This window comes from Nomascus leucogenys, chromosome X, assembly GCF_006542625.1.
Source record: "Nomascus leucogenys isolate Asia chromosome X, Asia_NLE_v1, whole genome shotgun sequence".
Taxonomy (NCBI): domain Eukaryota; kingdom Metazoa; phylum Chordata; class Mammalia; order Primates; family Hylobatidae; genus Nomascus; species Nomascus leucogenys.
Window position 1 is genome coordinate 110,188,414 of NC_044406.1, and position 25,867 is coordinate 110,214,280.

General features: G+C 35.3%; 1 protein-coding gene across 8 annotated transcripts in view; it reads left to right on the plus strand.

Annotated features, from left to right (window-relative positions):
• STAG2 (stromal antigen 2) overlaps positions 1 to 25,867 on the plus strand; it is a 140,773-nt gene that overhangs the window by 96,965 nt on the left and 17,941 nt on the right. For all 8 annotated transcript variants that reach the window (XM_003262297.4, XM_030806556.1, XM_030806557.1 and 5 more), the window contains 15 exons: positions 56 to 167; positions 3,356 to 3,473; positions 3,890 to 3,993; positions 5,016 to 5,108; positions 5,228 to 5,317; positions 5,963 to 6,166; positions 8,054 to 8,124; positions 8,356 to 8,443; positions 8,537 to 8,617; positions 10,709 to 10,801; positions 13,138 to 13,312; positions 17,739 to 17,878; positions 19,322 to 19,423; positions 22,733 to 22,881; positions 24,773 to 24,901. In XM_003262297.4, the coding sequence (XP_003262345.1) occupies positions 56 to 167; positions 3,356 to 3,473; positions 3,890 to 3,993; positions 5,016 to 5,108; positions 5,228 to 5,317; positions 5,963 to 6,166; positions 8,054 to 8,124; positions 8,356 to 8,443; positions 8,537 to 8,617; positions 10,709 to 10,801; positions 13,138 to 13,312; positions 17,739 to 17,878; positions 19,322 to 19,423; positions 22,733 to 22,881; positions 24,773 to 24,901 (1,749 nt within the window). The remainder of the gene's footprint in view (positions 1 to 55; positions 168 to 3,355; positions 3,474 to 3,889; positions 3,994 to 5,015; positions 5,109 to 5,227; positions 5,318 to 5,962; positions 6,167 to 8,053; positions 8,125 to 8,355; positions 8,444 to 8,536; positions 8,618 to 10,708; positions 10,802 to 13,137; positions 13,313 to 17,738; positions 17,879 to 19,321; positions 19,424 to 22,732; positions 22,882 to 24,772; positions 24,902 to 25,867) is intronic.

A 25,867-nucleotide genomic window follows, 5' to 3' on the forward strand; every position in this document is an offset into this window, starting at 1 on the left:
TTGATTAGGAAATGTTTTTTGTTGTCGTAAAATAAATATTTTACTTTTTTCACAGGCTCTTCAGTCGTAGAGATCCAGAGGAGGATGGAATGATGAAAAGAAGAGGAAGACAAGGTCCAAATGCCAACCTTGTTAAGACATTGGTTTTTTTCTTTCTAGAAAGTGAGGTTAGTTGATAGTATTTTATTTTATACTTAGGTTCAAAAATTTTAGAAAAGGGGTTAAAATGAGGCACATTTAAAAAAATATTCCTTGTAGCACAGGAAATTGTGAATAGAATGGAGAGCCACCCAATCCCCCAATTTTTTTTTTAATATGCTTTCTACTTTTCTTTTCTTTTCTTTTCTTTTTTTTTTGAGACGAGTCTCGCTGTGTCACCAGGCTGGAATACAGTGGCGCCATCTTGGCTCACTGCAGCCTCTGCCTCCCAGGTTCACGCAGTTCTCCTGCCTCAGCCTCCCGAGTAGCTGGGCTTCCAGGCGTATGCCACCATGCCCAGCTAATTTTTTGTATTTTAGTAGAGACAGGGTTTCACCATGTTGACCAGGCTGGTCTTAAACTCTTGACCTTAGGTGACCCGCCTGCTTTGGCCTCCCAAAGTGTTGGGATTACAGGCATGAGCCACTGCGTTCGGCCGCTTTCTACTTCTAGTGAGATGTTCAAACAGTAGGATTTATGTATAGTGCTGAGAATGTTAATTTTAAAGTTCAAAATCCTAATTGTCAGTTGGGCTACTCTGCTTACTATTTGTGTGACCTTGGTTTAGCTACTTACTCTTTCTAAGCCTCAGTTTCCTAGTAAAAAGATGGGTAATAAATTCTTAGTTAACATTGAAATAATCGTATAAAACTTAACACAGATCTCTAGAACATTGTAAGATTTCAAATGTTGGTACCTGCCATTGCAATTGTAGATGTAGACTTAAACTAGTCTCCCTAAAGTTGGAAACCTACAATGTTAGCCAGATTTCGAGAGGGCTCAAAATTTGTTTTTGGTGTTCATGTTACATACTATTATTTAATTAGTGATCAGGCCTTTTAATTTTCTAGTTATTTCTATATATGGATATATAATTGGTTTTTTATTCTTTAGGATTTTCTACATTATACCATCAGGTCATTTGTAAATAAAGATAATTTTCCTTTTCCTTTCCAACATTTTTTTTCTTGCCTTATTGAATTGTCTAAGACCTTCAGTAGAATGTTATGCTTAGGTGCGGTGGCTCACGCCTGTACTCTCACCACTTTAGGAGGCTGAGGTGGGTGGATCACTTGAGGCCAGGAGTTTGAGAACAGCCTGGCCAACATGGCAAAACCCCGTCTCTACTAAAAATACAAAAATTAGCCGGGCATGGTGGTGCATGCCTGTAATCCCAGCTACTTGGAAGGCTGAGGCACAGGAATCGCTTGAACCGGGGAGGCAGAGGTTGCAGTGAGTCAAGATCGTGCTGCTGCACTCCAGCTTGGGTGACAGAGCAAGACTCTGTCTCAAGTAGACATCTTTGGATTGCTCCTGATCTTATGGGAAAAGTGTCCAATATTTCAACATTAATTACATTGTTAGCTATAGGTATTTTGTAGATATTTATAATCAGATTGAGAATGTTTCCTTTTATTCTTTACTGTAAGTTTCTAACATGAATGGAAATTGAATTCTATAGAATGTTTCTGCATTCCTTGAGATGATTGTTTTATTTTTATCCTTTATTATGTTAATGTGTTGAGTTATGCTGAATGACTTTTTAAATGTTGAATCAACCTACTTGTTCATGATGTTATTCTTTTTCTATATTGTTGGATTCAGTTTGCAAATATTTTATTTTATTTTTTTAAGAGACAGTGTCTTGCTCTGTCACTCAGCCTGAAGTGCAGTGGCGTAATCATAGCTCATTGCAGCCTTGAACTTCTGGGCTTAGTTGATCCTCTTGCCTCAGCCTCCCTAGTAGCTCCGACTACAACTTTGTGCCACCACACCCAACTAGTTTATTTTAGAATTTTGTAGGCAAGGGGGGTGTCTCGTGTCCCAGGCTAGTCTTCAACTCCTGAGCCCAAGCAGCTTCCCAAAGTGCTGGGATTACAGGCATAAGCCACAGCGCGTGACCCAGTTTGCCAATTTTTGAGGACATTCCCTCTATGTTCATAAAGGATTTAGATTTAGATTTTTTATTATTTGTAATTGCTTTGACAGCTTTTTTTTGTCTAATGATTATGATTTGCATGCCCCCTCCTCCCCCTGCCAAAGGAGTCGGGAAGCAGTAGGGTTTGTTTTTTTTTTGATACAAAGTCTCACTCTGTTGCCCAGGCTGGAGTGCAGTGGTGTGATCTTGGCTCACTGCCAATCTCCGCCTCCCACGTTCAAGCGATTCTCCCACCTCAGCCTCCATAGTAGCTGGAATTACAGGCACGCATCACCACACCTGGCTAATTTTTGTATTTTTAGTAAAGACAGGGTTTTGCCACGTTGGCCAGGCTGGTCTTGAACTCCTGACCTCAGGTGATCTGCCTGCCTCGGCCTCCCAGAGTACTGGGATTACAGGCATGAGCCACCACGCCCAGCTAACAGTAGGGTCATTTAAGCTTCACATAATGAAGAGAATGATTTGCTTATATATTGAATTGACAAACATGCATTTTGTGTTTTAATTAACCATTATCACTCCCCTTCAGTTAAAATAAATTCATAGCATACCTAAGAATTGAGAGTAGCTGACTGATATATTAGGTCCAAATAAGCAGTAAGTATGTATATAATCTCTTTATAAAATACTTTTCAGGACAGGTGCAGTGGCTCACTCCAGTAATCCCAGTACTTTCGGAGGCTAAGGTGGGCGGATCACCTGAGGTCAGGAGTTTGAGACTAGCCTGGCCATCATGGTGAAACCTCATCTCTACTAAAAATACATAAATTAGCCGGGCATGGTGGTGCATGCCTGTAGTCTCAGCTACTTGGGAGGCTGAGACAGGTGAATCATTTGAACCTGGGAGGCAGAGGTTGCAGTGAGCCGAGATCGCACCACTTCCCAACAGCCTGGGTGAGAGCAAGACTCCATCTCCACCCCACCCAAATGTATATAATTTATTATAAATATATATATATTTTATATAAAAATAATAAAATATATTTTTTCATATTAATGTTTTAATGATAATTGTTAATGTGTAATGATGCTACCTAACACGTCTTTCTTACAGCAAGCAAACTAAGGCAGTTTCTTCTCTGTTCTTTCATCTATTTGACCTCAAAAAATAGATTGCTGTTTGAGAATTTGTAGATGATGTCAATAAAGTTTCCATTCTTTTGAGTTAAGGCTAGTATGCTAATTATCTAAGACCACATTGCTTTTTTTAAATTTTAGTTACATGAGCATGCAGCATACCTTGTGGATAGCATGTGGGACTGTGCTACTGAGCTGCTGAAAGACTGGGAATGTATGAATAGCTTGTTACTGGAAGAGCCACTTAGTGGAGAGGAAGGTAAGGATGTTTAATTATGATATTTTTGTTTAGACAGTTTTGTAAGTAGATTTTTACTCATTCCATTTGTTTATCCTTACAATTTGATAGAAAAATCTTACTTCGTGCGTAGTTTTGTTTTCATATAAATATTATGCTATGTAGAAAGATGTAATTGCTGTCAACATTCTTTATTTTTTTGTATCTGGGTTATTTTTTCTACCCAAATGTGTGGATCTGTGGTGGATAGATTTGGGATTCTGAGGGTTTTAGGAAGGTTATGTTTTCTGTGATAAAGTAGTGGGATTTTCTTTAGTACCTTAGGGCAGATTCTGTTTACAGGCAGAAGAAACTGTTAGGTAATAATTACAAGTGGCATATAGGGAGAAGAAATAAGCTAACTCTTTCTGACTTTTTTTTTTTTTTTTTTTTTTTAGCACTAACAGATAGGCAAGAGAGTGCTCTGATTGAAATAATGCTTTGTACCATTAGACAAGCGGCTGAATGTCATCCTCCCGTGGGAAGAGGGACAGGAAAAAGGGTATGCCAATCAATGTCTTTTCAATATTCTAAACTCCATTTCTCCTTTTTCAGTATCTTTTTAAAAATTCCATTTTAGCCATGAAACAATTTTGTTTTATTTTTCAGACAACCTTTGCTTATAAATTTGTTAGAGGTAAATTTTAAAGCATTAGCAATTTGAGAAATTTGAGTTCTCTGTAAGATACTTTTTTAGTTGCTGCAGGAGATATGATTGACAGTCCCTGCCTTCATGATTGAATGTAACGTACACCATTTGGAATGGTGCAGTTGTATGTTTTATTTATGGATTTGTTTTCTTTTTCTTCTAAAATCAGAAATAAAGATGGAGATATTTTTTATTAAAATAGGGAAATTTCTATTTCCTGGAATCAGATTTTAATGCATTATTGTAAAGTTTACATGAATTTGCATTTAATACCAACAATTCCACAGGCTTTCAAACTTTTGACTGTAAAGCATAAAAATTCGTTTTTATATTGTGACATATTACACATGAATATGTTTGTGTATGCATAACTGAAACAAAATTTTATCAAAGACAATGTGATGCTTTCTATATTTTCTATTTTTGTTTTTTAAAAATTTCTGTTTCTTTTTTGCTAATTGCTGATAGCAATTTAGTGGTTTTGAATTTGTTACTTATGTGTCATGTCCCACAGCCTAGAGTAAGCAGAAATGCTGGTCAATCCCAATATTTTATATATAAGCTCTTAAACTATATTTCCTATTTTTAACTGATTCTCCTACCATCTGAAGGTAGAGTTGGTTAGTCTTATTGGATACTGATTTTCTCTCTAGGACTATCCAAATTTTTTTTTGTTATTTCAGGTGGCTTTGTGTTTTTATAATGTGTAGTTTTCTCTTTCGTGTCACTTTTGGGGTTAATGTTTTATAGTGAAATTTTTGTGTCCATCTCTTAAAGTATAGTTTTAGTAATCATTTTGTATGTTTTAACTAAAACTTGAACACTTAACAGTGCTAATGGGCTTAATAAATATAGAAGTCTTTCTATTACTTTAGGTGCTTACAGCAAAGGAGAAGAAGACACAGTTGGATGATAGGACAAAAATCACTGAGCTTTTTGCCGTGGCCCTTCCTCAGTTATTAGCAAAAGTAAGTTTGTGTCAATATCATAGTGTTATTAAGAAATGAGATTTTTTTCCTAAATGCCTCACAGAATATTATAATGCTTTCTTATTGTGATTTTTTAACATGATCTTTATATTTCACAGTACTCTGTAGATGCAGAAAAGGTGACTAACTTGTTGCAGTTGCCTCAGTACTTTGATTTGGAAATATATACCACTGGACGATTAGAAAAGGTAAGGTTATTTTGTGTAAAAAAAACCTTTAAGAAAAATTGTTTAGTTCATTTCATCATAGCGTTTGTTTATATTTCTTAAAATGTGTTTTTGGAACACATTTTAAGAAAGGAAACCTATAGCTTAGGTCTTCTGTACTTTAGATTAGTTTGACTTACAGAATGGCGGGTAATGATGCTTCCCTTTGCTTCATGCCCACAACTGTACCTTCATTCTTAGCTATTATGTGACTATGTCACTGATCATTTATGGAGACTGGGGGTGGATAACTAGATAATAACAATTAGATGAGATTGGGCTCATTCAGGGTGGTATGGCCATAGATGATAATAACAATTATAAGACAAAATCAACTAATATTTATTGAACACTTTTGCTATGTTCTGTGGATTAATGTAAGCTCTTAATATATGTTAGTATTCTCACCACAGCCCTATGAGGTAGGTAATATCTCCCTTAAAGTTGAGGAATAAGTATGGATGGATCAGTGTATTTATTTATCATGATTAGAAAAGCACCTTAAAATATACGCTGTGTGTTGTAGAGTTACTGTATTTGAAAATTTTTTCCATGGTGGTATGGTCATGTAGTCACTTTATACCTATCATATATGCCTTAGTTTTGATGAAAAATATTATTTTGCAGCATTTGGATGCCTTACTGCGACAGATCCGGAATATTGTAGAGAAGCACACAGATACAGATGTTTTGGAAGCATGTTCTAAAACTTACCATGCACTCTGTAATGAAGAGTTCACAATCTTCAACAGAGTAGATATTTCAAGAAGTCAACTGATAGATGAATTGGCAGATAAATTTAACCGGCTTCTTGAAGATTTTCTGCAAGAGGTATATATTATAAGTATTTCAAGTATTTTGTCAGTTGAGCCCCTCTACTGCAGTAAGCTAATTAGTCACCCAAGTGTTAGTCTTGGTGATAGTCCCTAGCAGTATTTTGAAAAGATGTTCAGGCTTTTCATTCTGTGACTCATCAGGCTACTCCTCCACCAAAATAGGAAAGTGGTAAGAATCTGTGACTCAGAGAAGGTGAAAGCAAAACTAGCATCTTTTTTGTTTTGAGAAATGATCTGGACAGTTACCTGGTTTTTATTGAACCAGGGCTGTTAAGGAATAGGGTGTTGATGGAACAGAAAAGGAGAGCTAGATTTAGACTAGGTAGCCTACAAAAGTAGAGTATTTCTAAGTGTTTTGGCAGTGTAGATTAGGGAAGGACATTTTTTTTTTTTTTTTTTTTTTTTGGAGATGGAGTCTTGCTCTGTTGCTGGAGCGACAGTGGTGCGATCTCGGCTGGTCTCTCCTGGTTGCTGCGCACCACCAGGCTAGAGCGCAGTGGTGCGATCTCGGCTCACTGCAGCTTCTGCCTCCCAGGTTCAAGTGATTCTCCTGCCTCAGTCTTCCGAGTAGCTGGGACTATAGGCGTGTGCCACTGTACCAGGCTAATTTTTGTATTTTTAGTAGAGATGGGGTTTCACCACGTTGGCCAGGCTGGTCTCGAATTCCTGACCTCAGGTGATCCACTCACCTCGGCCTTGCAAAGTGCTGGGATTACAGGCATGAGCCACCACACTCGGTCTGGGTTTTGATATTATAAAACTTTAATAAGTTTTTGCTATTATAGCCGCTGCTACTGTTGGAGTTTCCTGTGTTTTCTCTTGTATTTCCAAAGAGGCTTAGTGCGTAGCACTTAAATACACTTGTATTTTTGTTGTGATTGTTATTTTTTCCAGAAATATATATTTACATTAAATTTTTTTGAATAAAATACAAATTCATAATTGTCAAATTAGTGCCATTAGCCTTTTCCACATCACTTTTATCATTAATGCTGTAAGATCATATGGACTTTGTAATTTCTAGTTTTCTTGTTTTATTAGTTACTCATTTAACTTTTACTTGGTGTATATTGTTATTCCAGGCTTATTAAGTTTTACTAATTGGAGGTTTGTGCAAATATGTTGATGTATGATGATTACATTCTTAGTTAAAAATTTTAATAGCTCTACTCTTGGCTGAATATGATTTTGATTAGGACAAATTAATTTAAAATGAAGCAATGGTTTAATTAAATTTAATTACTTCGTAGAAGAGTTATAGTTTAAAAACAAGTGCTTTTTTGAGAGAACTAGAGTTCAACACACTAGATTCAGTAATGTGTAAGCAATTTTATGTTTCCTGTAGTAAGACTGGTAAAATTTTTCGAAAGTTAAGTTACCCTAAGTTGAAAAGTATATTAATAAATGTTGATATCCAAATGGGACCAGCATATCTAGTCATTATTCAGAGGGTTTTTCCCCATTTATTTGTGATTAGTGTCATATGTCTTCATGATGATATACGTTTAAGGTACTTAGGTTTTGTCCTTTAGGTATTGTCTTTCTGATCTTCTTGTCATGTAAGTATTTTATTGTCCTAGTGCATTTATTACTGTGAAAAAAATAGATGCCCTTATAATTTTGTGTCAAGTTTACTTAGAAGAAAAAGAAGAATGTCATTTTCATTTTTTCTCTCGGTTATGATGTTTCTATGATAACAACTTTGTGTTGACTTACTACCCCAGCCATATTGCCTTAAATTTGGCAGTATCTAGGTATTGAATGACAAAGTTCATTTGTGGGTTTTGTTATGTTATTCTTTAGTTTTCAAGGTAATAGTAACATTTTGATAGCCTAGGATTTTTCACTTTGATGGTTCTTAATGTATAATTAATATTTACAGGGTGAAGAACCTGATGAAGATGATGCATATCAGGTATTGTCAACATTGAAGAGGATTACTGCTTTTCATAAGTAAGTTGAATTTTGAAGTTCCTGTTTTCTTAAATCTGTAGAAATAAACTTGCATGTTTTGTGGGTTATAATGTTAATTTCTAAGCTAATTTGTTGTTGTTGTTGGGGGCATTTTAAAGTTTACTGCATTTACTGCATTCTGTTAACAGTCAAGTCCAAAACAATTGCCATTAGGCTTAGCTTTTTAATAAAACTTAATTTTTTTTTTTTTTTTTTTTTTTTTTTTTACAGTGCCCATGACCTTTCAAAGTGGGATTTATTTGCTTGTAATTACAAACTCTTGAAAACTGGAATCGAAAATGGAGACATGCCTGAGCAGGTTTTTATTTATTTATTGGTTACACATTTATCTTTGAAAAGTGAAGTCTTGTGACTTTTAAGTTTTAACTGTATCCTTTGATTCTTTTTACAGATTGTTATTCACGCACTGCAGTGTACTCACTATGTAATCCTTTGGCAACTTGCTAAGATAACTGAAAGCAGCTCTACAAAGGTTTGTGGTGGTTCAGTAGTGTTTTTATTAGACTAAATATCATTAACTGTTTTCAGCAAACTCACACATTTAATGAGATCAGTTATTTCAGTGAAATGTTGCTTGTTTCTAATGTACTGTTATTTATAGTTTGATGTATATTCAGTGGAGGATATCAATATGGTTTGTTTCAAGGTATGATTTTTAATTAAAAATTGTTCACATTTGAAGGTGGCATAATCTGTGGTTTTCTGTATTCTCAAAGTTGGTGAGCAAGAGCCTTTGAAACAGATATAAGTATTAGATTACACAAATTGAAGATAATAAACCAACTCCCCCTAGATCTTCTTATGCTCTGGTATTGTTTTGGGATAACTTTATTCATACTCAAGATCTCTCTAGTGATGTTCCAAATTCATGATCAATCATTTTCTGATTGAATATATAATATGCCAGCGCCAGCTATTAGTACATATAGAGCTTTTAAAGCTTTACCCATAATGATAATCCTTAATGTGTTTAGTAATTGAACTAAACAGGACTGCCTTTTCCATTTGTAAACTGGAAGCTTAAACATTGTACTTGTAGTACTGGATATTGCCTTAAATATTGTTTGGGCTCATTTTTAGAAATATCACGCAATTTCTGAGAGTTCTGGAGTTAGGTGTTTGTAGGCATTTTCTTCAAAAAGTAATCCTCTTGATAATAAGTTTGTGTTGCCTAAACCCACAGAATAATGTTAAATGCTTAGAATTTCTCTGGGCTTTTAAGATGTTGTTATATCTACAAATGGATTTTTCCTCTTGAAAAATCAATATAGTATTGTTAACATTGTGTGCTTTTCTTTTTTTCCCCCTTTTCTTCCGAGGCAGTCTTGCTCTGTCATCCAGGCTGGAGTGTAATGGTGCAATCTCAGCTCACTGCAACCTCTGACTTCCGGGTTCAGGCAGTCCTCGTGCCTCAGCCTCCTAAGTAGCTGAGACTGCAGTCATGCACCTCCACGCCCATTAACTTTTGCATTTTTAGTAGACATGGGGTTTCACCATGTTGACCAGGCTTGTGAACTCCTGGCCTCAACTGATCCGCCCATTTTGGCCTTCCAAAGTGCTGGGATTACAAGCCTGAGCCACTGTGCCCTGCCCATTGTGTGCTTTTTATCAAACACTTAGGAAAAAGTTAATTTAACTAAATGTTAAGCTTGTAGTAGGAACGGTGACTATATTACCATATATAATTGCTCACCTATGTTGAAAGTTAAAAAATAAACTGGAAAAAAGGCAGTATTTTTAGTAGAGGAAAGGGATGAATATAAAATTATTTATGGTAAGCCAGGCACAGTGGCTCACGCCTGTACTCCCAACGCTTTGAGAGGCTGAGGAAGGCCACTCACTTGAAGTCAGGAGTTCGAGACCAGCCTGGCCAACATGGTGAAACCTTGTCTCTACTGAAAATACAAAAATTAGCCAGGCGTGGTGGTGTGCACCTGTAATCTCAGCTACTCAGGATGCTGAGGCAGGAGAATTATTGCCTGAACCCAGGAGGCAGAGGTTGCAGTGAGCTGAGATCATGTCACTGCACTTCAGCCTGGGCGATAGAGTGAGCTCCATCTCAAATAAAAAAAAAACCAATACAAATAAAAAAATAAAAAGTTTGAGACATTTTAAAGTTTATAGTAATACCACAAAATATTTTCCATTCTGAGTTTTTATAAAGTACAGCAGTATCCTTCTAACAAGAAATGGAAGATGCTGTTTCTTTTTTATTATTTTCTTCCATTTATGGGTTGACCACCCTTGAAATAACGTGAGCATGGAGCGTAAATCTTTATTAGCATTCTGTGCTAGTGGCTTTATTAAAGATTGCCGTATCAATTATATAAGTTTTCTCATAGACCTCATGTTTTTAAGGCTGCAATTTGGTGAGATTTGTAAGACAAACCGTCTCTTTGTTTTCATTTCTTGTAAATTATAAAGAAGAAATTTAAATCAAATGCAGAAGTAGAGCTAATAAAGCTATATATGAGATAATGTTTTACGTAATTGAAAACATTTTAAAGAAATGCTGAATTGTTTATACAATATTTTTTAAAAGTTAATGTTAAATTTTTTCAAGGAGGACTTGCTGCGTTTAAAGAAACAAATGAGAGTATTTTGTCAGATATGTCAACATTACCTGACCAACGTGAATACTACTGTTAAGGAACAGGTTAGTAATTACTATAGATGGTAATCTTTTTGTAAGCAACCTTTATAAAATCTGAACTAATGTAGAAAGTTTAAATAATACTAAGATTGAGCAAAGCAGAAATATCTTGTATCTGCCTATGTATACTATACTAAAAAAATAGGCTAATATATTGGACTTGTGCATAATAAAATTGATTAATTTCATATGGGGTTTATAATTGCATTATAGATTACCCTTATAGTCATTTTATGTTGTCGTTTCTTTATGACACATGGTAAACAGACTTCTTCATACAAATTATAGGTGTATGAAATTAACAAAAGTCATTCCTGAAAGCAACTAATATTATTGACAAGTTTGTTCCAGGGTAGAAAAGTCCACAAGGTTTTGTTATCTCTGAGAATATCAGATGTTGGCATTCTCGCTCATCCTGATCTTCCTGTGGACCTTGTCTGAAATAAACATTTATAATCACTTCCCTGTCTTCTAAGTGTTACCTTCCCAATGCGTATGCCTTCATGCTTCCATTACTTCTAACCTTTTCAATTCTGGAAATAGACTGTTACCTGGTTTGATCCTAGAACTAACATCATGTTCAATTCTAATTCCCTAATTGAGAGGATTAAGCTTTGTTGGAAACATGCTTTTCAAATGCTTTTATGGGAAGATGTTTTCACAAGCATTTCATAAGAACTATTAATATGGTATAGTCAAAATGATTTTGGTGATTTCAAGGTTTGCAACCATTTCATACAGCTTAACCTTTGTTTTTTCAGGTAGAATCCCAATAGTCAACCTGACTATGATTTTTGGACACTGTGATATGTTAGGTACTATTTATTTTAGTTCAGAGTTATTCAAATATACCAGCCCTTTGTTTGGCACTTGTCTTTATTTAATTTAAAAATACTGAAGCTAATTTTAATAAAACATATTTGGATTTTTATAGTTTAAAATGTTCATTCAATGCCCAGCTGGTAGTCTCTTTTTTTCTTATTTCCAGCTCTCTCTTGTCCCTACCATACATATATGCTTGGTCACACATGCCAAGATGCAGTTACTGAATTTTGCTATTTTTTTTTCCAAAAATATGAAGTATATTGCCATAACTATTACATTGCTGAATTCTCTCCAATTTTACGTGTGTAGTTTTGAACTACAGCAATAAAGGGTGTGGTACTTTAATTTTCATCTCTATAGTTCAGATGAAAGGAACAAGATTTCTGATGGTAGTAAATTGAATTTAGATTTAAACTCTTGGAATAGGATTTTAATGACATGCACAGATCCAAACCTAATGCATGAAATATTACTTTATAATTGCATGGGACACCAAGATATTCAGCATAATAATCCCTATTTTTATAGCGTTAACACGTAATCCTTGTGGGTTATCCTGTGTAACCTCCTATATAATTCCTTGCTCAGGCCATAGAGATTAATTATTTAGTTAAACAGCTGAAGTGAAGAGACTGAAGGAAGGGGTAAAAACATAAAGAGAAAAAGTAAATATGGTTAGTTCCAAAATGGCAAAACTGTTAATAAGATCTGCTTTGTGCTCTGTATTATATTGTCTTTCCAGGAATGGGAAATGTATTTTTATATTTAATGTATTTTAAATGTATTTTCTGGTTTACTTTGTGACCCTAAATTTCTATTTTCATTACCCCTTCCCAACAAATAATTAATTAGTCTGTGACTCCATTTAAAACCCATGGCAGAGTTTTTATTAAGCTCCTTGAGATACAACCTCAGCCTTATGTTTATTATAATATGTTCAGGTTTACCTGTTAAATAGTAAGCAGCCCTGTATCTGGTTATGTTTTCTCTACTTAATCAGTACACGTGTGAACAATGAGAGTGCTTAATAAGTACCATAGATTTTGTGATCTCTATTCTAATACTTATCTCTTTAATGTTTTTTCTTCTGTAGAATGAAGAGTGGTACCAAGTTTATACATTATTTCATATTTGAGAATGAATACCTTGGGGCATTGCAATATAGAGTAAAGTAGGGGATTTGGAGTTAGAAAACCTGAGTTTGATTCCTGACCCTGCATATTTTGGTAGTGTGTAACATATTGTACACGTCACTTATTGTTGCTGAAAATTAAAAAAAAATTTGTGAAATTACTTTGCAGTTAGTAAAGCATTATACAAATATAAGCATTCATTGTTAGATAAATTATACTTCGCAGCTTTAGAATCTTAGGAAAATACTAAACATTGATTTCTCTTAAGATTTTTAAATATAGAAAGTTGGATTCTGTTTCTGTGTTAAATATGTAAATTATTTGTGGCAGTTAGTGAGAAACCTTGGATTATAGCATGCTTTCCTCTTTTTTTTTTAATAGGCCTTCACTATTCTGTGTGATATTTTGATGATCTTCAGCCATCAGATTATGTCAGGAGGGCGTGACATGTTAGAGCCGTTAGTTTACACCCCTGATTCTTCATTGCAGTCTGAGTTGCTCAGCTTTATTTTGGATCATGTCTTCATTGAACAGGATGATGATAATAATAGTGCAGGTAATTTTATTGCCATCTTTTTATTAAATCTGTGTGTCCACCATAAAATCAAACTTAAGGAACAATGATGTACATCGGTGCACTAAAATATATTTTATCCTTAAAAACGTGAAACACAGGTATGTATTCCAGCACAGTTATGTTCATTTTTTTGTACTATTATAAAGAAAACGTGATGTTGCAGAGTATAGGCTTTCAAGTCAGATCTCTGCTTATCACTAGCACTGAGCCTGCTTTCTAATTTCTAACTACCTGATAAAACTGTTAAAAATTGAGTCAAATGACTAGTACAGTGCCTGGACATATAGCAGGTATTCAGTAAAATGTATTCCCTCTTGCCCTTATTCATTGGTAATACCAATATGCAGATAATTTGGAAAGAATAAAGTATTTATGTGACTTTTTGTTGTGTACTTGTATACCGTAGGTTTTTTTTTTTTTAATTTGGGGAATATTTGATTTTTGAATGTTAGAAAAATGTTTGAAACTGCTCTGTAAAAGTCTGGGGCAGTATATAATGTTCACAGGAAAAGAATCAAACCAGCCTTACCTAGTGTTAAGTTACTCTTCACACCCTAATTGTTTACACACCCTAATTGCCTTACTTGAGCATGAGGTCATGGAAAAGATGTGATATTTGGTGGTGTCTTTCTGGGTTTGTTTTTAGTTTGAAGGTATATTTTTTGTTTATTTTTATTTTTTAGAAACAGAGTCTCACTCTGTTGCCCAGCCTGGAGTACAGTAGCATGATGATAGCTCACTGCACCCTTAAACTCTGACCAAAGCAGTCCTCCCCCTTTAGCCTCCTGAGTAGCTAGGACTATAGGTGGTGCGCCACCGTGCTTGGCTAATTTTTTGTAGACATGGGGTCTTGATATGTTGCCCAGGCTGGTCTTGAACTCCTGGCCTCAAGTGATCCTCTTGCCTCGGCCTCCCAAACTGTGAAGTTATACTTAAAGGAAAATACAACATCAACATGTATATATCCATACTGATGTATCACTGCATATCAGGGTGTAAATATATATAATTCTGTATATGGCATGTAGCTTATTTTTAGCAATAGAGAGCTTTGTGCTCACATACTAAAAACTTAGCCTGAACACAAATAAGAAACGCAGAGTAGCCAAAACAGTTGTCAGAATCCATGTAGTGAAGTTTATATACTTTGAGTTTTTCATCTGTCACTCTAAGCTGTTGGCCTAGTTATGCTTTTATTCATAACATTGATTTGACAAACATTTATTGGTCAATAGGCAGTTTATTAGATGGTATGGATATGAAAAGATGAGACAAGGTCTCATCCTTCAAGAATTAAATTCAGGTTGAAAAAGAACCAAGTAATTATAGTGTTTTTGTTTGTTTGTTTGTTTGTTTGTTTGTTTTTTGAGATGGAGTCTCACTCTGCCACCCAGGCTGGAGTGCAGTGGCACAATCTTGGCTCACTGCAGCCTCCGCTTCCCAGGTTCACATGATTTTCCTGCCTTAGCCTCCCGAGTAGCTGGGATTATAGGTGCCCACCACCACGCCCAGCTAATTTTTCTTTTTTTTTTTTCTTTCTTTCTTTCTTTTCTTTTCTTTTTTTTTTTTTTCTTTAGTAGCGATGGGGTTTCACCATGTTGGCCAGGCTGGTCTTGAACTCTTGACCTCAGGTCATCCGCCCGGCTCGGCCTCCCAAAGTACTGGGATTACAGGCATGAGCCACTGTGCCCGGCCTATAGTGCAATTTTTGATAAGTAATGGAGGCACGTACAAAGTGTTGTGGGCATGTAGAGTAAGCTCTCACTGATCTGCAGGTATTGAAACATCTTTTGAGAAGCTAACATCTGAAGTTAATCCAAAAAATGAATAGGACTTTATAAAACGTCTTTTTTTTTTAAAACTTCTAAAACGTCTATGAGAAAGCACAGTTGGATTCTAAAACCTGATACAAAATAAATTTTGGTACATAACCCTTTTGTTAATTTGGGGCTGCCTTAGCTTCATTTAGTCCATGGGGAATTGAATTAGAGTAAGCTTGCCAAAACTCTTGATTTATCTAGGAGCTTCCTAGAATTACCCACACTTCTTATCTCCTTAGACTTGTGTGTGTGTGTTTGTGTGTGTGTTTGTGTGTGACAGGGTCTCACTGTGTCACCCAGGCTGGAGTGAAGTGGTGTGGACTTCATATAGCTCATTGCAGCTTAAATCTCCCAGGTACAAATGATTCTCCCACCTCATTCTCTGGAGTAACTGGGACTCAAGCGTGTGCCACTCTGCCTGGCTAATTTATTTAATTTTTAGTAAAGACGAGGTCTCACTGTGTAGTCCAGGGTGGTTTCAAACTCCTGGGCTCAAGCAATCCTCTCATCTTGGCTTCTCAAGGTGCTGGGATTACCGATGTGAGCCACTACACCTGGCACTATTTTCACTTTTAAAATGAAGTGCATTCTAGTCCAATGGAAGAGTATAAAGTATAACAGATTTTTATGTAACCATTCCATCAGTCTTTGTCAAATTTAGCTGTATTTGTTTTACGTTTTTTAAAGAAATAAAAGCACAGTTACAAAAGAAGCCCTCATTTATATTCCTCACTTATCCCATTATCCTCCCATTTTCCCTAGAGATAACTGCTACCCCAAATTTGTTGTTTATCACACCTTTGCATTTCAATTTTATTTTAGTAAGAATTTGTATCTGTTAACAATACATAGTTCATTTATTCTTGCTAACTTCCATGTAAATGATATTATGTTGAACAAAACATTTTTCATCTTTTCATATCCATACCATCTAGTAAACTGCCTGTTGACCAATAAATGTTTGTCAAATCAATGTTATGAATAAAAGCATAACTAAGCCAATAGTTTAGTTGATGAAAAAGTTGGCTAATTCTTGACAAGCAGTTAGTGGAGAAAAATAAAAATCAGGACTTAAAAACTCTTAATATCATAGGATAGTTTAGTCTTTAGAGGGAAAATGTCTGTATGCCATTGGAAACAGTGTCATGTAGAAATTGTCCATTATAGTGACAGAGCTATTAAGAAAAGGTTACTTTATGTATTCAGTGTAATGATATGTCTTAGGTTTCTAAGCAAATAGTGTTACATCTTGGGGCATACATTTGAGATAAAACTTTCTCTGATGGTCTGTCTTAAATTCTTACTCTTAAAATTTGGTTTTAGTTTACTAGAAGTTATCAAAGATTACCAGAGACAGGATGAAAAATTAATTAAATGAAAGAACATTCTTACTATACATAAAATAGTTTTTGATATTGGGAACCTTATATTGGAGCTTATAGGATATGTGCAGATGGTTCACCAGAGGAATTACAAATGGCTAATAAACATAAACAATTTTAACTTCATTTAACAAGGGATAGTGGTTTGTTTGTTTGTTTGTTTTGGACAGAGTTTCACTCTTGTTGCCCAGTCTGGAGTGCAGTGGCGTGATCTTGGCTCACTGCAACCTCCGCCTCCCGGGTTCAAGCGATTCTCCTGCCTCAGCCTCCCAACTAGGTGGGAGTATAGGCGCGTGCTACCACACCCAGCTGATTTTTGTATTTTTAGTAGAGATGGGGTTTCACCATGTTGGCCAAGCTGGTCTCGAACTCCTGACCTCAGATGATCTGCCTGCTTTGGCCTCCCAAAGTGCTGGGATTATAGGTGTGAGCCACCGCACCCGGCCTGGGATAGTGGGTTTTTTTTTTTTTTTTACTAGTAATTTCATTTGTAAAATCTGTCCAGAGGGAAAAATTTTTTTTATGCAGCTTTTTTTTTAATATAAAAAGCTTCATCCAGTTTTTATTTACAGTATCCGATAAGTAAAACAATTATTTGGCATTACTTGGAGGCTGCAGTGGGGCTTCCCTAACTATGAATTTGGAAATAAGTTTGTCTTCTTGAGAATTGAATGTCAAGATTTCACATAATGGATCAGAGTAGAAATATGCAAGATTATTTTAAAAAGACAGAATGGTTTCTGGGGCCTGTCTAGCTGAATATATGTACAAAGAAGGACTGTTATAGCCAGATTTTGGGGTTTGAGGTAAGGTGGGAGCATCCTCGGAAGGGATAAGAGAAATTCTGAGGTTGGCAGTGTTCAGGAACGTAGGAGCCTTAACTAACAGACATTGAGTGTGCAGATTTTGTTGACAAACTATCCTGCTAGGGAAGTAGACGAATGTTAGGCAAGTTTAGCCTGACTTCACTAGGTGAACATGGAATACGAACAAATGGAGTGATTCAGTTCCATTTGTTCTGATCATTATTTGATGTCACAAAAATTTAGTCTATTGGAATAAATTATGAATGGTTATAATTTTAATTTTAATGTTTTTCCCTTTTCAAATTCTCTTATAAAAGCATGTTTTATAGCGAGAATTAAAAAAATACATGGTTGAAATAAAATACAAGATGCTTAATGTTTGGGACATTTTCTCCAGATGGTCAGCAAGAGGATGAAGCCAGTAAAATTGAAGCTCTGCACAAGAGAAGAAATTTACTTGCAGCATTTTGTAAGCTAATTGTATATACTGTGGTGGAGATGAATACAGCTGCAGATATCTTCAAACAGTATATGAAGGTAAAGTTGAAAAATGGATAGCAAGATAGTTTTAAAATGCAACACTGGTTTTTATGCATGGCTGCCATTGAATTCTTTAAGTGGCAAATTACATTTCTAGTGTAAAAGAGTTGTATTTTAAAATATTTAATGTTTTCAATAACATTTCCTTATACCTCTACCCCAATTAATGGACATTTTGGGTTTATTGTGTTCGTTTGCATTTGGAATATTGGAGATGGCCTCTCTTAATTTGTCACTATCAGAAATAGCATTTATGATTCAGTTTAAGATAATAGGATGGCATTCCTCCTCTGCTTGATGTAGCATTAAAAAGAGTTTCAGGAGTCAGAAGACTTGGATGGTAGTTTTGGCTTGGTTACTGTGCATCTTGCGACCTTGAATAACTCCAAACATTTTGTGTCCTGAGTTCCTTTATCTGTTCCACTGTGATTGTTAATGTTTCCCCCTTTGGTTCTCAAAGTCTGAGACTTTGAAAATTAGTTAAAAGTAGTGATAAACAGGATATTGTTGATTATACTAACAGAATGTGACTAAATATGGTAAGATAGCTTTAAAAATCCTTCCTCAACTAAAATCTAATTATAAATGTAAACTTTTTAAAGCCTTTGCTTTCAAGTAATAAAATATGTAATATATTAAAACCTAGTTAATCCTCTCTGGAATATTTTGCTACTTGAACTCTAATATCATTGAAAATTATTTTGGAACTTAAATCATTTGGGATGACAATTAACCAGGTTTTTTTTTTTTTAAACTAAGGTTGTTTATGAAGTTATTTAACAAATTTTAAAGTTTTAGTCTTAGGTATTCTAAAGTCACTTATTAGTCATAGGGACGTGGTTATTCTGTTATCTCTGATAATTGTTATTGTGCATGTTTGAAACACGATCTTAAATTAGGAAAAAATTTCATGTGCAATGTGTAATGTAAATGTCATATAATCAACTTTTCTTTTAAAAGTTGTTTATATGCTTTCCTTTTAAAAGTTGTTTATAGGCTGTTAGATTCTATAAGCCAAATTAATAAAGTTTTAAACTGCTCATGGCCTGTATACCCGGTATCAATGAATTAGTTATAAGTGTAACTGAGATTATATTTATTGTTTTACAAAGAGAATTTTGTTTGTATATTTTGTGTTACTTCTGAAAATCTGCATAACCTAATTGTTGTTTTAGTCAGTATGCCTTCTTTATTTTAAACCAAGTCTGGAGCTTAATTTGATTAGATCTTAACTGTTTTGTATATATGATTTTACTGAAGTTAGGGATTGTATGCTTAGAAATGATCTTTAGGTTTCAGTAACATTCTTTCCTGCCTTTGAAGGCATAATTTTTGCCAAATACATACTTTGTGACGTGTTTACATGACTAACCTAAAATTAGTCTTATTGTCAAGTAGTTTTAAGAGATAAAGCTCTAATTTGTACAAATTTCTTTACAGTATTATAATGACTATGGAGATATCATCAAAGAAACAATGAGTAAAACAAGGCAGATAGACAAAATTCAGTGTGCTAAGACCCTTATTCTCAGTCTGCAACAGGTAAGCATTAAGAGTACCAACTTCAGCTAACACAATTAACACCTAATAGCAAAATATGGTAGCAGTTGAAATTGGGCAAAGTGTGCAATAGACAATTTATAAAAGTAGAAATACAAGAAAGTACAAGTGAGATTATTTTTTTGCTTTCAAACTGTCAAGATTGGCAAAACCTATAGCTATCTAAGGTATGGAGGAAATATCGATATGATAGGCAATTTGGCAATTTGTGTAAAAATTTATAATGTGTATGCCATTTGAGGCAGCAATTCTACTTTTTAAATCTACTGTTTTATCCAAGATGATAAAAACACAAGTTTGCAAAAGTTGATATACAAAGTTGTATATTGCAACATTGTTTATAGGAAGTAAGACATAATCTAAAAGTCTATCAGGATATTAGATAAATTTACTGTATAGTACATTTCTGCAATGACTGTTTTACAACACTTAAAATTAGTGTAGATCTATATTCATTAATGTATAAAGAGCTTCATAATCACAAAATACATTAACAGTGGTTAACTTGTTTTGGTAGATTTCATGTTGAATTCTACTTTTTTCTCTGTATATTTCCAAACTTATTTTTGTGAGCGTATATTAATTTTATAACTAAAACACAATAGTTTTGGCCAGGCGCAGTGGCTCATGCCTGTAACCCCAGTGCTTTGGGAGGCCGAGGTGGGCGGATCACCTGAGATCAGGAATTCGAGACCAGCCTGGCCAACATGGTGAAACCCCGTCTTTACTAAAAATACAAAAATTAGCTGGGCACGATGATGTGCACCTATAATCCCAGCCACTTGGGAGGCTGAAGCACGAGAATTGCTTGAACCTGGTAGGTGGAGGTTGCAATGAGCCAAGATCGTGCCACTGCACTCCAGCCTGGGCGACAGAGTGAGACTCTGTCTCAAAACAAACAAACAAAAAAACCAATAGTTTTCATTTTGGCAGTGTTGAGGCAGTTTAATTAGATAAAATTACTCACTTAGTATACTTTTGTCTTTGGAGACAAAATTTGCATGCAAAACCCAACCCAACCCATTCCAACTTAATGAACTTTCTTTTAGCAATGTCCTCTTTTTTTTTTTTTTTTTTTGAGACGGAGTCTCGCCCTGTCGCCCAGGCTGGAGTGCAGTGGCGCAATCTCAGCTCACTGCAGGCTCCACCTCCCAGGTTCACGCCATTCTCCTGCCTCAGCCTCCCGAGTAGCTGGGACTACAGGCGCCCGCCACCACACCTGGCTAATTTTTTGTATTTTTGGTAGAGATGGGGTTTCACCATTTTAGCCAGGATGGTCTCAATCTCCTGACCTCGTGATCCGCCTGCCTCGGCCTCCCAAAGTGCTGGGATTACAGGTGTGAGCCACTGCACCCGGCCAGGAATGTTCTTAATTTTATTTGAGAATTTGAATTTTCTCTGTTAAAATTAATAAAATGTAGGCGGGGTGTAGTGGCTGATGCCTGTAATCCCAGCACTTTGGGAGGCCAAGGTAGGGAATTGCTTGAGCCCAGGAGTTCGAGGCCAGCCTGGGCAACATAGCAAGAGCTCACCTCTACAGAAAATGAAGAAAGAAAAATAAATAAAATTTAAAAGGTTGAAAAGATGTCATTTAAAAAATAACTTTTGCTATAAAGTAATAGCTGCCAGCTGTAGAAAGTTTAGAAAATATAAAAAGGAACAAATGCAAATTATCCTTAATGTTTTCACAATAACCTTTTTATTTTTTAATGGCCTTGTTACTCTTTTTTATGCGTACATGAAATCTGATTTTTTAACAAAATTAAATTGTGCATTCCATTTTGTAAGGCTGCATTTTAATATTAATAAACAGTGAACACATTTATGCCATTAAATAATTTCCTCAGCATCTTTTTTTTGGAGCAGGAGAGGTTCATTTATTTTTTTTTCTAGAGTTTTGTGAAGGTATAATTTAAAAGTAAGAATTCTGTATACTTAACGGTATACAACATGATGTTTTGATATGTATGCATTGTGAAATGATTAAATTTAGCTAATTAACATAAACATTACATCACATACTTACTTACTTGTGGTAAGAACATTTAAGACCAACTGTCCTAGCAGTTTTTAGATAAACAATACAGTACATTACTCTTAACTATGGTCACCATGCTGTACAATAGATCTTCAGAACTTACTTATCCTGTCCTACTGAAACGTTGTTCCCTTTGACCAAAGTCTCAGCCTCCCCCAACCCCCAGTCCCTGGCAACCACCATTCTGTTCTCTGCTTCTATGAGTGCAGATATTTCCTCAACATACGGATTTCATTTTCTCCGGGTGTATACCCAGAAGTCTTCTTCATTTTAAAAAGTTGACACATGACCGGGCGTGGTGGCTCACGTCTGTAATCCAAGCACTTTGGGAGGCTGAGGCGGGCAGATCACGAGGTCAGGAGTTCGAAAGCAGCCTGGCCAATATGGTGAAACCTCATCTCTACTACAAATACAAAAATTAGCTGGGCTTGGTGGCACACGCCTTGAATTGCAGCTACTCGGGAGGCTGAGGCAGGGGAATGGCATGAACCTGGGAGGTGGAGGTTGCAGTGAGCCAAGATCATGCCACTGCACTCCAGCCTGGGTGATAGAGCGAGACTCTGTCTCAAAAATAAAAAAAGTTGGCACAAAATTGTACATATTTATGGGGTGTACCTAGTGATGTTTTGACACAGTGTATAGTTAACAAAGCAGGATGATTAGCATATCCATTTTGATGACTATATAATATTCCATTTTATAGATAGACCACAATTTAACCAAAGTCTCCTTGTTTACGCTGAGGTTTTTTACAAGTTTTGGTATTATAAATAGCACTAAAACATTTTTGTACATATTATTGTGCGTAAATATTATTTCTTTTGGTTCAAGTCCTATAATTAGAATTGCTTTGTCAAAGAAGATTAAAATTCTTAAGCTTTCACTATTTCATGTTAAGAGTTCTTGATGTAAAGATTCACCACTTAAACGTAAATAACAGAGCATGGTTGCCTAATAATTTGCTGGAGTTTTTTTTCCTTTGTATTTTTGTATGCTATGTTAATATCCAATTAATACCAGCAGGATAGCATTCTGCCAAAACTAACCTAAAGAGTTTCTGTTAATTAAAACCTCCAGTTTAAATATACGAAGTACTACACTTTTGGTCATTTGTATCATGTTTTAGTGTTTTGCAATAAAATACAGTGCCTCATTTATTGAACACCTGTATTTTAAATGCAAATGTAATATTTTAAAAGATGTTAATCTCCAGGTATTAAGAACTTTAACATGCTTTCTTTCTTTCCAAACAGCTTTTTAATGAAATGATACAAGAAAATGGCTATAATTTTGATAGATCATCCTCTACATTTAGTGGCATAAAAGAACTTGCTCGACGTTTTGCTTTAACTTTTGGACTTGATCAGTTGAAAACAAGAGAAGCCATTGCCATGCTACACAAGTAATCTCCAGATATTTTATTCAGCTCTCGTATTTTTTAGTCATGAAACTTTTTTTTTTAAATCTAGCCCTTTCATTTGGAATAACTAAATTAAATTTGTGCTTTATTATTAGCTTATAAATCTCTACCCTATCTCCTTTCTTAATTTTAAAGAACCAGTTATAGTGCTATCTCAATTAACAAATGAGTTGGGCCAGGCTTGGTGCTCATGCCTGTAATCCCAGCACTTTGGGAGGCTGAGGCAGGAGGATCACTTGAGGCCAGTAGTTTGAGAACAGCCTGGCCAACATGGTGAAACCCGTCTCTACTAAAAATAGAAAAATTAGCTGGGAGTGGTGGTGTGCACCTCTAGTCCCAGCAACTCAGGTATGAGAATGGCTTGAACCTTGGAGGCAGAGGTTGCAGTGAGCCGAGATTGTGCCACTGCACTCCAGCCTGGGGGACAGAGAGAGACTCTGTCTCAACAACAACAACAACAACAAAATGAGTTAGGATTAAAACTCCATTTATAAGCCTTTGTTTAAACCATACAAAGTCTATAAATTATGTGAATCAAAGCAGCATAAATTCAAGCATTACACATCTTTTTTATCAACTTTTGTCATGATCTCATTGTCAGATAGAGAAATCTTTGAGGTTTGATTCCTTTGTCTCAAGTTTTTTCTTTGGTACTGCACTCTTATTTTGTAGTGACCTTTTCCCGTGTTTTGATCCACACCCTTCTTTCCATCTGCATATTTTGTTCCCCTTATCAAAATTGGAAGTCATTTTATTTTATACTGGGCATGTAATTTAGTGATCAGTTGCACTTTTAAAGTATGGGTACATTTTAGACCTTTAACATAACCAACATTTGTGTATTAAAACCCTTTATCTGTTACCTGTGGGTTAAAGAAACTTGCTTTTAGAGTCTTGGACTCTCCTTCATCCTCTTGCTCATTTAGTTATAAAAGTGCTAACTGTCTCTCTGAGGAAAATATGCTGCTCTTGTTTAAGTTTTGCTTAAGTAAAGTTAAGTTTACTCCCTCAACTTAATTATTATTATTATTTTGTTTTTTGTGGAGACAGGATCTCACCATGTTGCCCAGGCTGGTCTTGAACCCCTGGCCTCAATAGATCCTCCCACTTAGGCCACCAAAAGCACTAGGATTATAGGCATGAACCACCACACCCAGCTTCCTCCCTCAACTTTAATTAGCTCTCTCCTTTCACTTTCTTCTAAAACTGAAGTTTATTTTTGTGCATCCATTAGATGGTAATTTTACATAATATTTAAGGACTACCTATATAATATTTTCAGAAATAACATCTTTTTTTTCATGTAATATCCTTTTTTCCTTTTTGATTCCATCTGGATTGTTTTTTACTCAGTTACATATTTGATAGAGTTATAATGTTGGGTTGTTATTTTGATGAATAGAGGTATTTATAGTCACATAAATATAGTTAAAATGGGCCTTAGATGGGGTTTAATTTTAAACTTTACTTGAGTTGTTCATTACAAATAATTGTGAATTATTTTTTAACGTTCTATATGTTAGAGTAGGTCTCCTTTATGTCTTGAAAAATACAGATAATGTATTGATCATTATGTGAGAGAATTTACGTTATTTTCTATGGAAAAAGGTACCCATTAAAGAATGTAGATATACCAGACCATATTCAGACTGAAAGCTAAGTGGTGTGTGTGTGTGTATTGTTTTAAAGAAAGTAACAGTGACATAAAATGTCAATATATCTGCACATTCTCACACTTCACAACCTCCTTATTTTCTATTCCTCAAATTAAAAGCTTGGCAAAGGAAGTAGCGAGTGAAATTTCCTACGTTATTGACTTTTTTATTATAGTCCCTCAAATATTTATTTCAATTATTTTTTTTTTTCTTTGCAGAGATGGCATAGAATTTGCTTTTAAAGAGCCTAATCCGCAAGGGGAGAGCCATCCACCTTTAAATTTGGCATTTCTTGATATTCTGAGTGAATTTTCTTCTAAACTACTCCGACAAGACAAAAGAACAGTGTATGTATTTGCTGGAAATGTCCTATTTAATTTCATTTTGGGATTCTTAAGGGCAATTGTTATACTTGGTTTCTCTCCTTTCTACTCACACAGAATTGTAGGATTGCATTAATACACGAAAAAGTTTATTCTTCAGCAACTTTATAATTTAAGGATTATAACTGTGTTTTATGCATAATACTCTATTTTAATATTGTGAGTTTTCCTCCAGTATAATTGTGGCTTTTGACGCATAATTTGAATACTTTTATTATTTAAGAGACTGGACTCACTATGTTGCCCAGACTGGCTTTGAACTCCTGGGCTCAAGTGATTTTCCTGCCTTAATCTGAGTAGCTGGGACTGTAGGCATGAACCACTGCCTGGCTGCTTTTTGTGTTCTTATCTGCGTTTGTGCCTTAACCCAACTAAGGAGGGAGCATTTGAAAAAGAATAATAAAGGCAATCCATCAGGAACATCCTTTAATTCTCAAACAGGGCACTTTTCTGGTTTAGTCTCCTATAATGGTGACTTACAAAAGAGCCCCCAAAATGGATTTAAATTCTCAAAAATCTTCTACCTTTCGCCACGGCTTTGAGGTGTAAAAGGGCAGAAGCGTATGGATACCTCATATTGTAAATAATCTTGTCTGAAAACTCACTAGTATTTTGCATTTAAAGACTATAGATTTTATATGAAATTCTAAAGCAGGCAAAACTAATGTATGGTGATAAAAATTACAGTAATGGTTACTTCTAGTGTTGGAGAGTTTGAATGGGAACACTAGGGTAGTAGAGTTCTGTATCCTTTTTTTTTTTTTTTTTGAAATGAAGTTTAGCTCTGTCCTTCAGGCACCATCTCGGCCCACTGCAAACTCTGTCTCCCGGGTTCAAGTGATTCTCCTGCCTCAGCTTCCTGCATAGGTGGGATTACAGGCGTGCACCACCATGCCCGGCTAATTTTGTATTTTTAGTAGAGACAGAGTT